The sequence below is a fragment of the Bombyx mandarina genome, chromosome 13, assembly GCF_030267445.1.
Source record: "Bombyx mandarina strain Sakado chromosome 13, ASM3026744v2".
In the NCBI taxonomy this organism is placed as follows: domain Eukaryota; kingdom Metazoa; phylum Arthropoda; class Insecta; order Lepidoptera; family Bombycidae; genus Bombyx; species Bombyx mandarina.
This window is the reverse complement of record NC_143220.1, coordinates 16,025,687-16,041,451: the sequence shown is the minus strand read 5'-3', so window position 1 is coordinate 16,041,451 and position 15,765 is coordinate 16,025,687. Positions and strand designations below refer to the sequence as shown.

General features: G+C 37.2%; 2 protein-coding genes across 3 annotated transcripts in view; one reads left to right on the top strand and one right to left on the bottom strand.

The window, feature by feature from the left end:
• Xpc (DNA repair protein complementing XP-C cells homolog) overlaps window positions 1-7,882 on the bottom strand; it is an 86,898-nt gene extending 79,016 nt beyond the window's left edge. The window contains exon 1 of the mRNA XM_089732385.1: window positions 7,792-7,882. The gene's annotated coding sequence lies outside the window, so the exon portion shown is untranslated. The remainder of the gene's footprint in view (window positions 1-7,791) is intronic.
• The window catches only part of LOC114245319 (LIM domain only protein 3), a 53,357-nt gene extending 40,739 nt beyond the window's left edge, over window positions 1-12,618 (top strand). The window contains exons 3-7 of one of the 2 annotated variants that reach the window (XM_028177452.2): window positions 7,230-7,467; window positions 8,390-8,515; window positions 8,603-8,729; window positions 10,488-10,682; window positions 11,102-12,618. In XM_028177452.2, coding sequence (XP_028033253.2) covers window positions 7,230-7,467; window positions 8,390-8,515; window positions 8,603-8,729; window positions 10,488-10,652 — 656 coding nt within the window. In that variant the 3' untranslated portion in view covers window positions 10,653-10,682; window positions 11,102-12,618. Of the gene's footprint in view, window positions 1-7,229; window positions 7,468-8,389; window positions 8,516-8,602; window positions 8,745-10,487; window positions 10,683-11,101 lie in introns of both variants that reach the window. The other variant, XM_028177451.2, reaches the window with a different exon arrangement.
• The last annotated feature ends 3,147 nt before the right edge of the window (window positions 12,619-15,765 follow it).

Below are 15,765 nucleotides of genomic sequence, written 5' to 3'. Positions count from 1 at the left end.
GAACACTTAATACAGCAACATGTTAATTTGATTACAATTTAATTTTAGAGCACTCTACCTAAGCATATAAAAAGCCTATAATGATATTGAGGCCAAACATCCTGGTATCTAGTTGTTTTTTTTTACATTTTAATGGCTGTTAATGCGAAACCCGCATTCGGTTAATTTTAATTACGCCCCGCATAATGGATATCGCAACAACGCAATCAACTCCATTGTTTAATGAGCGCCCGACAACTAGAAGCAAGTACATTGTTTAACCATCTAAATGCTTGTATATAATATTTGTATATAGACAAACGAGTTGCATAAGCTATATAAGGTCGACGTCATTCCTTTAAAAATTGAAGCGATATGCGACCATACACTGAGAAGAAAACAAATCTTTGAATCAAATTGAAACAAATCAAATTGAAGTCGTCGTGGCCTAACGGATAAGACGTCCGGTGTATTCGTGTTGAGCGATGCACCGGGGTTCGAATCCCGCAGGCGGGTACCAATTTTTCTAATGAAATACGTACTCAACAAATGTTCACGATTGATTTCCACGGTGAAGGAATAACATCGTGTAATAAAAATGAAACCCGCAAAATTATTATTTGCGTAATTACTGGTGGTAGGACCTCTTGTGAGTCCGCACGGGTAGGTACCACCACCCTGCCTATTTCTGCCGTGAAGCAGTAATGCGTTTCGGTTTGAAGAGTGGGGCAGCCGTTGTAACTATAATTGAGACCTTAGAACTTATATCTCAAGGTGGGTGGCGCATTTAAGTTGTAGATGTCTATGGGCTCCAGTAACCACTTAACACCAGGTGGGCTGTGAGCTCGTCCACTCATCTAAGCAATAAAAAAAATATTCTAAAAGTAGTTATAAGGTATTTCGATCTATAGAAACTAGTTTAAATTGGCAAAGTTAAAATTTAAAAGTTAATAGTTCAGTGCCTTTTTTTCTGTTTGTTTGTCAAGCGATTATTTTTGTATAGACAGGTAAACAGGCTCACAGCCTATCTGACGTTAAGTGGCAAATGGAACCCATAGATATGACAAGGTACACAAATGTCGCTACCTAGAGATATGATGTTAAGTATACAATTGTATTAAACAGCTATCTCACCCTTCAAACTGGAACGCGTTTCAGCTTCGCTACTGATCTTTCTCAGTTGTTATACCATAAGACCCTTTACCACCATGAGTAATAATTATATAATAAAAATTGATTGTGAGTATTTTTTTATCATGATGCTATTCTTTCGTTGTGTAAGTCATTCGTGAACATGCGTTAGGTAGTACGTATTTCGTTTGAAAATTTATACTTGCATGCGGGATTTGAACACTGATACAATCCTATATAGGTCTATGATACAATCGCGTCGCTAGATACAAGTATGACAGGTGACTTATTGTTTTCGCTTCGGCCACTTCATAATTTAGTAGCTACATAGGCTGCACTAAAAGTATCGGGAATGGAATATTTCCACTGTTCCTGTCATATTAAAATCTTTTTAATTGAAAACTCCTTGGTTTTAAAAATCGAATACCATTTATTTATTTAAAAAAAGATTCTCGGTCTTGTCACGAGGTTTTGTCAAACTTGTTTAGTCGTTGAGAAAATGGAATTGACTCGAGAAAATTCAAGAGCGATGATTTATTATGACTTTCGAAGTGGTTTAACACAAAAACAGTGTGTTGGGATGATTTCTACATTTGGTGATGAAGCCCCATCCAAAACCACAATTTATCGCTGGTTTGCTGAGTTTCAACGTGGACGTGTCAAGCTCAGTGATGATCCCCGTCAAGGTCGTCCAAAAACTGCAGTCACCCAAGAAAACGTTGATGCTGTGCGTAAGCTGATTGAGGAAGATCGACATGTGACATACCGCGAAATTCAGGCAACTTTAGACATTGGCATGAGTCAAATACAAATAATCTTGCATGAACAATTAGGTGTAAAAAAGTTGTTTTCCCGATGGATACCGCATTCGCTCTGTGAAGAGCAAAAAGCGGCTCGCGTTACTTGGTGCGTCAGAACTCTCGAAAGATTCCGCGCAGGATCCTCAAATGCTGTATACAACATTGTATCGGGTGACGAATCCTGGATATACGCGTACGAATCCGAAACAAAAACCAGTCACGAGTTTGGGTGTTCGAAAATGAGTTAAAGCCAACAAAAATTGTTCGTTCACGGAGTGTTGCAAAAAAAAGGTGGCCACGATTGTCTCCAAAACCGGCCATGTTACGACTATTCCTCTTGAGGGACAAAGAACGGTTAATGCAGAATGGTATGCTAGCATTTGTTTGCCACAGGTCGTTTCTGAACTCCGTAAAGAGAACTGCAACCGCCGCATCATCCTCCATCACGACAATGCGAGTTCTCACACCGCGCACAGAACAAAAGAGTTTTTAGAGCAAGAAAACATAGAATTATTAGACCATCCGCCGTACAGCCCCGACCTAAGCCCTAATGATTTCTATACTTTCCCTAAAATAAAGAATAAATTGCGTGGACAGAGATTTTCATCACCTGAAGAAGCTGTGGACGCCTACAAAACGGCCATTTTGGAGACCCCAACTTCCGAATGGAATGGTTGCTTCAATGATTGGTTCCATCGTATGGAAAAATGTGTCAAATTTCGCGGAGAATACTTCGAAAAGCAATAAATACATTTTTAAATAGTAATGTTGTGTCACTTCGATAATTCCCGAAATTTTCAGTGCCGCCCTCGTAAGAGTAATTGCTATCGATTAATAATTTTTCGCAATAGTTTTTTTATACCTAAAATGTCAATCGCAAAAAATCATATACATATAAATAATTGAATGAATCTTGAATTATCAGTGTTTATGATTGATTAAATTATCGATCATAAATCGAATACTACTTAATTTAAACCCCTCATTCAATTACCTTTTTTTTCTAAGAAGTTAATTATTTACATATAAAACCAATAAACCACATTTAATGATTCTAGTATTTTTATCCGTTCTTCACGTCAACCTAAACATGAATTAGAATGCATGACATCACACTATTATGTGACTAATAGATGTGCATTCGGTTATGATAATCTCGCTCTGGCTGTTTATTTTGGCCCCAAATGACGTCACAGATATGAAGTTGCGTTCAGCTTACTCGTGTAAGATTGCGCGGCGATTTTTCAATTTTAGGAGCTCTCCGTTTATTTACCGAGTTCTTAATTTCTAATTTGTAAGCCCGCACAGGAATTTATTTCTACCGCGAAACAGTAATGCAATCCGAGTTGAAGTGCGGACATACGTACTATAGAACTGTGACTTAGAACTTGCGTTTCAATGTAGGTGACGGCATTTACGTTGTTTATACCTATGGGTTGTTGTAACCACTTAACGAAAGACGGGCTGAGTGCTCATTCACCGTTTGTCTGAACAGTAAAAAAATTGCCTGATCTATTTCAATATCTGCCGCCCTGTGATGCCCCGATAAAAATAAAATCCAATTCATCTTAGTCAATATTACTCATAACTATATTATACGATTCGGTGCTAATAAAATACCTCATAAACAATTCTAAACGTGATTGAAATCATATACCAAGAATGATGAATAGCAAATGTGATCGCGTTACGTTAGCGTGAGTATGTAGAGCTAATTGCAAAAAGCCAACATCAATAATAATTACAGTGAGTTGCACAGAGTAAGAACGGTGGTCGTGACTTTTTTTTTTATTGCATAGATGGGTGGACGAACTCACAGCCCACCTGGTGTTAAGTGGTTACTGGAGCCCTATAGCCATCTACAACGTAAATGCGCCACGCAGCTTGAGATAAATGTTCTAAGGTCTCAGTATAGTTACAACGGCTGCTCCACCTTTCAAACTGAAACGCATTACTGCTTCATGGCAGAAATAGGCGGGGTGGTGGTACGTACCCGTGCGGACTCACAAGAGGTCCTACAACCAGTAAACTATATAAAAACTGACTATATGTATTTAATTGTAATAACAGTCTAGTCTATAGTTCTATTTTAAATCTAGCGAAAAGTAATTGGGTCGTTGATTGATGTCGTATTCGCGTACTAAAACCGATAGATTTGGAAAATTAATTCAAATCAGTCAGTATAAAATATTACAGTAATTCGATCCTCGTTTGTCACTAAACAATTTGTTCAACTTATAATGTATCTTCCACTAATGAATTATATTAAACACACGTAAATATAAGTTAAACTTAACTAAAATTGACACGTTAAGATAATTATTGTAGGTACTTATTTTAATACGCTTTTTTATCACTAAACGTAATATGTACGTAACTGTAGATCTAAAGATTCGCATATCTATTTCCTCCACATGAAATTTCAAATCGAGAATGAGTCGGTTATAAAGGATCTTACGAAACCAACAGCATTACAGACTTCAATTAGATCTCACCTTCAGATGTAATTTTGTGATACGGCTACGAAAAAATAATTCTAATTCATTCTGACGAGGTTTTCATTGCGTATACAACTTAACCAACAAAACAATACACCTCGTTCTCGCGATAAAACAAATTACTTTCACAATTTTTCGGGTTTATATTCATTCCAATTTAATACATCTCCGGGTGGTGGCCGAGCGGCTGTGTCGGCAAAATTATACTACCGGTAGCCAAGTCTCTATCAAATTCCCGGCCCGACGGTAATAAAATGAAAATAATACGAAACGCCTTCACCCGCTACCGGATATTTATGTACAGTCCGCATTATTAACTTCAATTTTATTGTTTTTAGATTAGACCGGAGAAAAGGTGCTCTCATAACATATATTGTGTTTAACGGTAATTGGCTCGTTGTGTGCACGTAGGGAGATGTTATTTTCACTCGCAACATTATTCCAATTAGTGAAAAAAGAAATAATCTACAACATTAGCCTACTAGTAAATGGGGCGTACAATATTTGAGTCGTCTATTATCAAAGGTGGCAATCTGTGCATTTGGACAAAAAAATGTTATTGATATGTCAATACAGATTAATTTGAATATAATCGTCTCCTTCAAAGAATACGGTTCAAAACCTGCATTAAATAAAGGTTAATACTTAACCTGTTATTTATCTAAGATGTCGTTCAGAAGAGTTTTGTGACTGCCAATGGAATACAAAGTCAATAATTCGTTTTTCTGATTTACCAACAATTGTCCAAAAGTCACATTGCCGGCTTTGATAATAGTCGACTCATTTACCCCTTTTACATAATGCTAATCAGAAACTATTTTGCCGTAAGTCTGTCATATTTATTATTATGTAGTTAAATGGCCGTCATTAATAAAATCCAATTCATTTTATAGGCGCGACGTTAGTTTCAATGGCCGAGACGTATCGGCGTCGGGCGATGATGCGCAAGTGATCGATTGCGATGAGTTATGTCCACCTAGTTACCCCTTCAATTGGATCTTTGATTGGTTTGACGTACGCTATTATTACGTGGACCGTGTACAGATAAATTGAAACTGATTGTTTACTAAATGGCCAACCTCGCTTCTATTAATATCACACGAAAGTCAATTTAAATTGCGCTTACTTAGCAAACATGATGTTAAGAAATGACAGTCGAACATCACATGAGATGTCACTGCCAACGTTGTTGCAAATGTCACTGTCATATTCATGAGTGAACGCTCTGAGTAAGATATAGAGTCTGCGCTTCCTGTTCCGGATGCTCGGTTGTTGATCGCGGATTGAACTTTAAGCTGTCAAAAATAACCATACATAAAAATAAAATGTAATTATTTTAAAGAAAAAAAACAGAAATAAAGAGGTTCAGTTAAAAACTGACTGGTGAAAAAACTTTACTGGTGGTAGAACCTCTTGACTTACTGGTGGTAGGACCTCTTGAGAGTCCGCGCGGGTAGGTACCACCACCCTGATTATTTCTGCCGTGAAGCAGTAATGCGTTTCGGTTTGAAGGGTGGGGCAGCCGTCGTAACTATAACTGAGACTTTAGAACTTATGTCTCAAGGTGGGTGGCGCATTTACGTTGTCATCTACAATCTATGGGCTCTAGTAACTACTTAAACAGGTGGGCTGTGAACTTGTCCACCCATTTAAGCAATAAATATAAAAAAACAAGCCAAATTCTCATTACATATAACATAGTTTTATTATTTTTGTATACACTGAACATGTTTATTTTAACACATTCTTATGCGCCTCTTAGCGACGACTACGCGCAACGGCTGCATAGCACGCGGCGCGGCCATGCTCGATTTAATTGATATAATTATACAGTAGAAAACAATCGAGCCTACCTTAACGCCATAATGAGACGAGTATTACGAATAATTACCCTCTTGTACGTAGCGTAACAGAATTAATTATTCCTTGTCCATGCTTTAATTTAAATTAATCCTGTTTCATTCTCTTTGTTTGGCAATAATTGGATACTATTCATGTTTCTAGGAAATCTACAATACGTAATTACCAGTAATTAGTTGCTTGTAAGTTCGAATAAAGTAACCTACTTTTTGTCGATAAAAAGAAAATACAGCATATAATTATATCTGAATAACAACGATAGTAATCAGAATCATTTAAGGAAAACGTTTCAGAGATTCGTTATAAATTAAAATGATTGTTTGGCTCATTAAGCTCGACACAGCTGCATGATAGTTGAATAATTTCTTTATTAAACTTTGTACATGTATCGTTAGAGTTTACCTAATGTACAGTATAGTCTTTAGACACCATAAGGTGAATCCCGCCACCCAGTATGAAACCTAAGGTCGAAGTCTCCATTGGGAGATGTAATTGATGTCTCGCTGACTGATAAAGTGGGAACATAAGTATAGTCAACGAGGTGACAGGCATGTAGTCATAACACGTAGGTACTTTGAGACATAAGTTCAAAATGACATTTGTACATCAACCTGCACGTGAGTCCGCACGGGTAGGTATCACCACCCTGCCTATTTCTGCCGTAAAGCAGTAACGCGTTTCGGTTTGAAGGGTGGGGCAGCCGTTGTAACTACACTTGAGACCTTAGAACTTATATCTCAAGGTGGGTGGCGCATTTACGCTGTAGATGTCTATGAGCTCCAGTAACCACCAAACACCAGGTCGGCTGTGATCTCGTCCACCATCTAAGGAATAAAAAAAAACCCTACTCTGTGAAATATCCCAATAGATTTACGTACTATTTATTATCAAGTAAGATATCTTGCATTATTTGCGGGTAGTAATCAATCATATGTATTTTCTATGTATTTTCTTTCAACAGGTCAACAAGATGAAAATAAGTACAGTCTGAGTAACAACGTGGCGAGCTCTACGGGGGGAGCGAGGCTTTGCGCGCAATGCGGGAAGGTCATCACTGAGAGATTCCTCCTCAAAGCGATGGAAAGATTCTGGCATGAGGATTGTTTGAAGTGCGGGTGTTGCGATTGCCGCCTCGGGGAAGTCGGCTCCAAATTATATTACAAGGCAGACCTGATGCTGTGCAAAAGGGATTATCTTAGGTGTGTATTCTAATTTCCCATTTTTCTTCTAAATCGATCAATGCAATAGCCTGTCTTAAAATTGTTGTTTTAATTTGTGTTCATTTCTACTCCTTTCTATATTATATGAAAAATAACGGCTATATATTTATAATATATAGTTTATCGCAGATTTTCACTTATACTAAAAGAATTTGTAAACGTTTCGATAATTTTATAACCTTATCTTACTGCTTAGTAGGGGGGAGGGTCTAGTCAGATATTAGCCAAAACACATCCGAGTTTTTTGTGTTAGGTTTTTTTACCTCTCACCACTTTATTCAGAGTAGTTGAGCGAATTCGTACCTTGCCTGATGCTAAACAGTCAATTGGTGAAAACCCGGATCGGTTGATGCCATCTTGCTTATTTTCGCCGCGAAACAGTCATGCGTCGTGTCTGAAAGGTTTGGCAATCGTAATATAAAATAATAGACTTATAATCTTCGATCAATAATAGTACTTATAATTATAGACTTTGACCTCCAACTGAGTTCTACAGGCTTCGGGGCTAAGTTTTTTTTTTTTTTTAAATATTGCTTAGATGGGTGGACGAGCTCATAGCCAACCTGGTGTTAACTGGTTACTGGAGCCCATAGACATTTACAACTTAAATGCGCCACCCACCTTGAGATATAAGTTCTAGGATCTCAGTAAAGTTACAACGGCTGCCCTACCCTTCAAACCGAAACGTATTACTGCTTCACGGCCGAAATAGGCAGGGCGGTGGTACCTACCCGCGCGGACTCACAAGAGGTCCGACCACCAGTTCCCCGTGAGATTATAAAAAGCAATAGCCAACATCGCAAGTTAAACAGCAGTGCTCATCTTGTGACATGAGGATACGTGAACTGGCTCAGAACATACCACCACCACCTATAAAATCTTATCTTTTGTTCTTTGTCAGGCTATTCGGTGCCACCGGCAATTGTGTGGCGTGCAATAAAGTTATTCCAGCCTTCGAAATGGTGATGCGAGCAAAGAGTTTCGTCTACCATTTAGAATGTTTCGCATGTCAACAGTGTAATCACAGGTAAGGTGCATGTTTAGTCGAATTCTCTAAAATACATTTAACTGTTTCCTTTATAGATTAAAAACATTGTATTTTCTTTTGTTACAGATTCTGCGTAGGTGACAGATTTTACCTTTGCGACAATAAAATACTCTGCGAATATGACTATGAAGAGAGGCTGGTGTTTGCAAGTATGGCGGCTAATCCCAGTGGACTGGCGCACATCAGGCGACAAGTCAGTGGCTTACAGGTTAATATTATGTAAATAAATCTACTGCAAGAAACGTGCAGTACAATAACATTTGAACGGGGTAGCCGTTAGTATTTATTCAATACTCGCTGACCCGGCAGACTTCGTAGTGCCTCAATCGATAAATAAAAGACCTAAACTTTTGTATAAAATAAAATTAAAACAAACAAAAGGAATCCGTCCGACGGAGGACACATCAAAGGAAAAACATAATTGTTATTTTTATTTAATTTCGATCATTTTCATATTTATCTACCATTTAAACCTTCTCTGGACTTCCACAAATAATTCAAGATCAAAATTAGCTAATTCGGTCCAGCCGTTCTCGAGTTTTAGCGAGACTAACGAACAGCAATTCATTTTTATACATATAGATAGGTATCTAGATAAATCTAAGAAATTCAATTAATCAAGATGTTAATGTGTGTATTTTAATTAACACCTACTTAAAACCCGTGTTTGTTTATACAACGTTAATAACACTACACAGGCATAAGCGTGTTGACTTAGGCATACGAGTTTTTTTTATTATGGACTTCAACTCTATTTAGTTATAATTTCTCTCACATGTCGGTTCTCAGTATAGAAATCACTGCTTTTGTTCATTCAGTTTTACTGTAGGTTATTAGAGCCTTTCATTATTTAGCCGCTGTCGATTTCCCACATAAATAAGGGAAACGTGTTGTCGCGTTGTTCACTTACGTGGACCAATACGAGTGTAGTACATCATAATAATATAACAGTATAAATGTAATTTGTATTCAGTTACTAGTAAGTACAATTAAGTGAATTTTTCACTACTCTTTTCGTTATCACGAAACAAAAGGAAGGTTGACCACGGTGTGTTACTCTAAAAACAACATATATATTTAGGAAACACTAATGCGGAAAAGTACTTTTTTTCAAATGTCTCCATTCGAAATAAAGGGCACGTGAAAAAGTCGACTCGACAGAGTAAATAACTCCCACAAGGACACTGTTAGTGGGAGATTCTATCTCCACTTTATTATGTTTCTTTTGTGATCATTAATCTTTCTCGTACGAACGCTTGTCGGAATGCGAATGTAGGGGAATCTATTTCATTTTATGAGCGCTAGTGGGGGAAACTCATTCGGGCGCATGACATTTCTAATCGACTTTTGGATTGCGATCACGGCCTAATGTCAAACTCGGATGACGGAATTGGTTAATCATATTAGTCACGATTACAAACAAAATAACTAATGGATTCAAATCAAGGGTAATAAGTAAAAAAACATATGCATAAATACAAATAGGGCAACAGAATTTGTCACTGAATATACTCCTTCATTACCGTAACGAGTTTTTAGGGATGACTGTTTGTTTCCCTCGGCACAACCTCATGAGTGACAGTAAACTCTATAATCTATACTAATATATAAATCTACAGTGGTTTTTATGGATGTTCCGTTATAACTACTGAACCATGCATCCGATTGATTTGAAACTTGGTATCCACATAGAAAATACATGTACTTAATGGATAGGCTAATATTTATATCAGTGTTGGACTCCCTAATAATAACGACAGTAAATAATAATGTTAATTTTAAATACCCAGCGAAGCGGGTGAGTACGCCTAGTAATATATAAAATGAACAGGAAGCTCGTTGTTTTTAAATATAATTTCTTAATCGAAACTTTTACCGACTTAAAACTCACATTTAACTATTTGGTTTCCTTCGATTTATTTATTTACAATATCATTTTCTTTTTATTCAGTCTCCAAGTGGGGGTTACATTGGTAGTGTGAGCGGCTGTGGCAGTAGTGCAGCAGCAGGAAACGCTCTTGTCGATAAGGACGGAGGTGGATGCGCAGGCGCAGATGACGCATCCAGTGGCTACGGTAGCCCACCAGACCCTGACGTGTGTGATGCCGCACGATGACCGATGATACCACGCCGACTCCTCGCCTCGGTAAGTCTTGAACTCTTAATTAAACTTGTACATAAGTAAAACACTCCTTTTACTTATGTAACTCCGTGTACTTTAAAAATAATTTACTGGTGGTAGGACCTCTTGTGAGTCCGTGCGGGTAGGTACCACCACCCCGCTTATTTCTGCCGTGAAGCAGTAATGCGTTTCGGTTTGAAGGGTGGGGCAGCCGTTGTAACTATACTTAAGACCTTAGAACTTATATCTCAAGGTGGGTGGCGCATTTACGTCGTAGATGTCAATGGGCTCCAGTAACCACTTAACACCAGGTGGGCTGTGAGCTCGTCCACCCATCTAAGCAATAAATAAAAAAAAACTAATTATCTATACAATCTATGAAACTGTGAACAAAAATAAATTAGAGTAATTTACTTATTGAATATTTCTCTTCGTATTTGTAGGTAAAGCCCCACTGATTGTTGGCGAGGGAGAGGTCTGCAAGCCATACCCACCGAGGCCTACATCCGCCAGCAAAACGCATTTTAAAATCAACAAAATAAATAGCAAACACTAACCTTACGTGTCACCTCTTAAAACCAATCCATCAGTTATTCCAGAAAAAGTCAACAATAGTATAGACTGCCCAACATTGCTTTGTTTTTACGTTATATTCGCTACAATATTGCGGCGATGAATATTGTGAAATCTCAGATATTTAATAATCAAAGGACGGTACAGTCACAAATAAGTCGAGTTCACGGTCAGATGTTCGATAGTAAACCGGCTAAGTGCAGAATTACATCGCGACTTCTCGAACATGGACGTGTTAAAAGCGGCGCTCGAAACTACACAGGTTGGGGACCCGTGGATATGTGGGCACTTTACAAAGTGTCCGGGATGAGTCGCGATAACGTTATTAGAACACGATATTTCCATTATGTATACGATTTGAGCACTTGTTTACATGTTAAGATAGCAACGGCGCGTGGGTAGAGCGCGCGCTCTCGCTTCACATAATAAACCACGACTTGCGCTTAGCCAATTTTTATAAATGCTGTTCAATAAATAAATATTGTTTTATTTTTTAATTCTGTAAAGAAAGTTTTTTTTTTTCATTAATATAATATACATAATAAGAACTACACCTAAACTTTTTTGTCGTAATATAAATCCATTGAATACGTATTCTTGTAAAAAATTAACGTTTAATAAATTTTGAAAAAAGTACTATAATTTCTATAAATAAACAACGATTCAGGTCCAGTCTCTAAAAGCTAAAGTCTAGCTGTATATTAACGATCTCATTGTTATGAAATTGTGCGTATCTACGAACATATGTAGGTATGTAGTGAAATTAATTGTTATCATACAAGGTATGAAGTTTTATTAATGCTGATTCTTTGTCATTTCGCTTATTCATTGGTTAAGTATTAAAATGTTATTTTTTGTTTACCAAAGATAGTTTTCCGTTAAATGATATTATTTACGATGTCCGCTTGATAAGTTGCTGATAATAATTACGGTTTGTACTATTAGTGGTAATATGTATAGACAGTTTAGGTATTTAGTACTCAGAATGGTGCAATGGTAAATTTTACTAATTTCAGGATCGATTTTTTTTAAAATAAATTAAGCTTCACAATACTATTAATTTGTAAACGTATTTCGAATTGTTAATATGATAAAGTTGATGGCTACACTGACACTTTAATTTCTACGAGATTTCACTGAATAATTCTAATTAAATTATTAAGCTAATTACTTATGTAAAATAATTATTTTTACGATAAAAGATGTATTAACGCAAAGATTTTAAGCTGTCATTCGGTATGTACGTCGGCTCGTGTAGTAAGCGGAGAAATATTTTTCCTAAAATCAAGATAATTCCAAGAAAAAAGATTATATCAAAAACGACAGAATAAATTAAAATTTCATTTCGCGGTTAATATTGTAAATAAATATATTTATTTAATGATTATATTGACTAGTTTTATTTATTTAATTTTTTTCTCCTACCTAAGCTGGTCGTCTAGAGACAGCATATCAGCGTCACCGGGCTTGTAGGCGAGCTCACAGGGCTCAAACGTGACGATGTTGCTGACACTAACCCTAGCAAGAGGCGTGCTTCGCAGAATCTACCACCGGATCGGAAACGCGACCCACTGAGAAGATCCAGCGAGAAACTCAGTGGGCTGTGTCTGTGGGTTAATTTACCTGCCGAGCTCTTCGTCGCAAGCGACGGGTTCGACAAGAACGATGACCGTTGCTTGGGGTGCCTAAAAGCACCGTTAGTTGATCGGGAGGATCCGAGATGACGTGTTTTGAGCGACGTCGACTGTCTACCGTTTGGTCCGCAGGATCGGCAATGTAGTTACCGGCGGCCACGATGAGAGGGTTTTCGTGTCGTGCCGTTTTACCGAAATGGCGCATTGTTGCCGACTGTAGATACTTACTGATGAACTTTAGGTCCGGGTTGTCGTGAAGGTCGACGTTCCTGACGAGCTACGGAGCTCCAACGGCTATCCTGCAAAAACGGGATTGAATGATTTGAAGGGGTTTCAAGTTAGTGCGGGCCGCGTGACCGAGCACTACACTTACATAGGTCATGACGGAGCGTATGCAAGTTTTGTAGAGTGTCACCTTATTTCTAAGGGAAAATTTACTTCGGATCGGATAGAGTTTTATTTCTCAACAATGACCTACTTAAATATATTATTAAACAAGCTTCAGGTATTCTGCAACTTTAGCAATACAAAACAAATAAGCCTAAAATAAACTAATTAGAATTAATGCCTTGTATTATCCTCATTGGCACGATCATTAAAGGCTTAAAGATGAAAAAAATACAACAACAACATTATGGACTCGTTTCGCGCATCACTAATTGGCCTCTGATAATTCCTACGCATACAACATAGAGTTGTCTTTAAGGGATCACTTAATATTACATTACGTTGCCATACAAATATGTTAGCGTTATATTGAGGACTGGCTTTATACGTAGTGGCCTTGTTACGTAAACATTCTGGACTCGATAACGATAGAAAACATTAGCATTGAAACGCTTGTTGGATTCTAACAATTTACGTTGTATCATCATCTGTAAGGAGGCCGCCAAATGAAAGACGTGTACTAATCGACTTCAAATGTTTTAAGTTTGTAAGTATAAAAACTATAAAAGCATTTTTAACCAAATTGACATAATTCTTATACCATACATATTTGAATTAAATAATACAAGTAAAACATATTTTGTACATTGCCTTAGTAAAAGACAAGTAAGAAAAAAACATGTGCGCACTAATATATACGCACGTAAGAGTTTTTTTTTTATTGTTTAGATGGATGGACGAGCTCACAGTCCAACTGATGTTAAGTGGGTACTGGAGCCCATAGACATCTACAACGTAAATGCACCACCCACCTTGAGATATAGGTTCTAAGGTCTCAAGTATAGTTAGTTACAACGGCTGCCCCACCCTTCAAACCGAAACGCATTACTGCTTCACGGCAGAAATAGGCAAGGCGGTGGTACCTACCCGTCCGGACTCACAAGAGGTCCTACCACCAGTAAAAAAGTAATCTGGAATAATTGAATAATTTACAAACTCAAAATTTGCTATATTACTTATCGACCGTTTTTTTAGGACACTGCGAATGCAAAATTTAATACTAAACCTAATACTAGATTTCATTCATTTGATAACCTAAAGGCATAAATACCTTGATTTTATATAATAACATGAACTAAAAAAATACAAATTGGTAAGAATCAGTTATATAGCTTTGATAGCGCTCTAGTTATATTTTAAGTTCTACTAAAATATTTGTATTTGGGTTGTCCATAAAATTCTCGACGACGAGACGCATTAACGAGCGTCATTTAGTTGTTTGCTGTTTTTAAATAAGAACTGTAATGTAATTTTAATGAGCCCACAAAAATGCGCATTCGAGACAGCGCGCCCGCGCAACAGTGACGAGATAAATTCTCCCTTATTATTGTCTCTTGTGTTTGTTTATTATTATTTTTTCGTTTTTGTTATACACATTAGTATCAACAGTGATACGTAGGCATCACATGTTTACTCTGCACAACCCAATTTAAGATATGACGCCGAAGTCTCCATTGAATTTAATAACAGCTTTTCAAACAGGAACCGGAATTTGATAGAGTAATTATCTTTGGTTTCCGCGAATCACGATACATAATTGGGACTACGTTTTGAACAATTTAATCTCACGTTTTTATAATGTTTCGAATACCCTACAGTTTTCGTGGTCATGAGTGACCAAGATACGTGGATTTTTTGAAAATAATAGTGTCGTTGAGTGTAAATTGTATAAGACGGCTGCAGTTGGTTTCAGAAAAACACTTCTAAACATTGCTTTTATATAAAATAAACAGAAAATGCTTTAAACAAAGAAAAATATTCTATGTAATTTATTGATAGGCACAAAGCGCACTCCCGTCCGTGAAAACTCACTTAAACTTTTTAATTAAATTTGTGGTTTTTCTCTTTTCCGCGGTGCGGATCCTATCACGTTGCCTTATTCAAAACGTTGTATTAATTAGTCGGTGTGCCGGAGACTAATGACCGTTGTAATCGACTTTCACGGTGAACTGCGTCCGGCCATCACAAAACTTTTTGAAAGGTAATGAATGTGCTATCCGGAAAATCACTCGCTTGGAGTGCATTTAATACAATTTCCACTAAAATTGAAGCGGTTTTCATTGAATTATACCTGATCAACTTAGTAGAGGCTAGATAATAATAAAACTAGTTCAAATACCTGCAATAGCTAACAAATGATAATTATAATAGTGCATATGAATTTAAGTATATTTAAGTAACTAAAGTTTAAGTTTGTTAACAAGTCTTTCTTCTACAGTCTACAGTCTTTTTATAGACCTCATTTAAGTAAAGAGTACGAAATAAAAAACCGCCATTGAAGAAATAGGTATAGGCACCAGCAAATCTCCGCTAATGTGTTTGATCATAACGAAGTGAAGGCAAGCCGTCCCTGTTTGCGTTTAATTAACGAAAACGCCGAACCACGGTTGGTCATTAAGCCGACCGATGGATTATTCTAAGTTTGTGTACTTGGCATTAATTGCTGACTATCC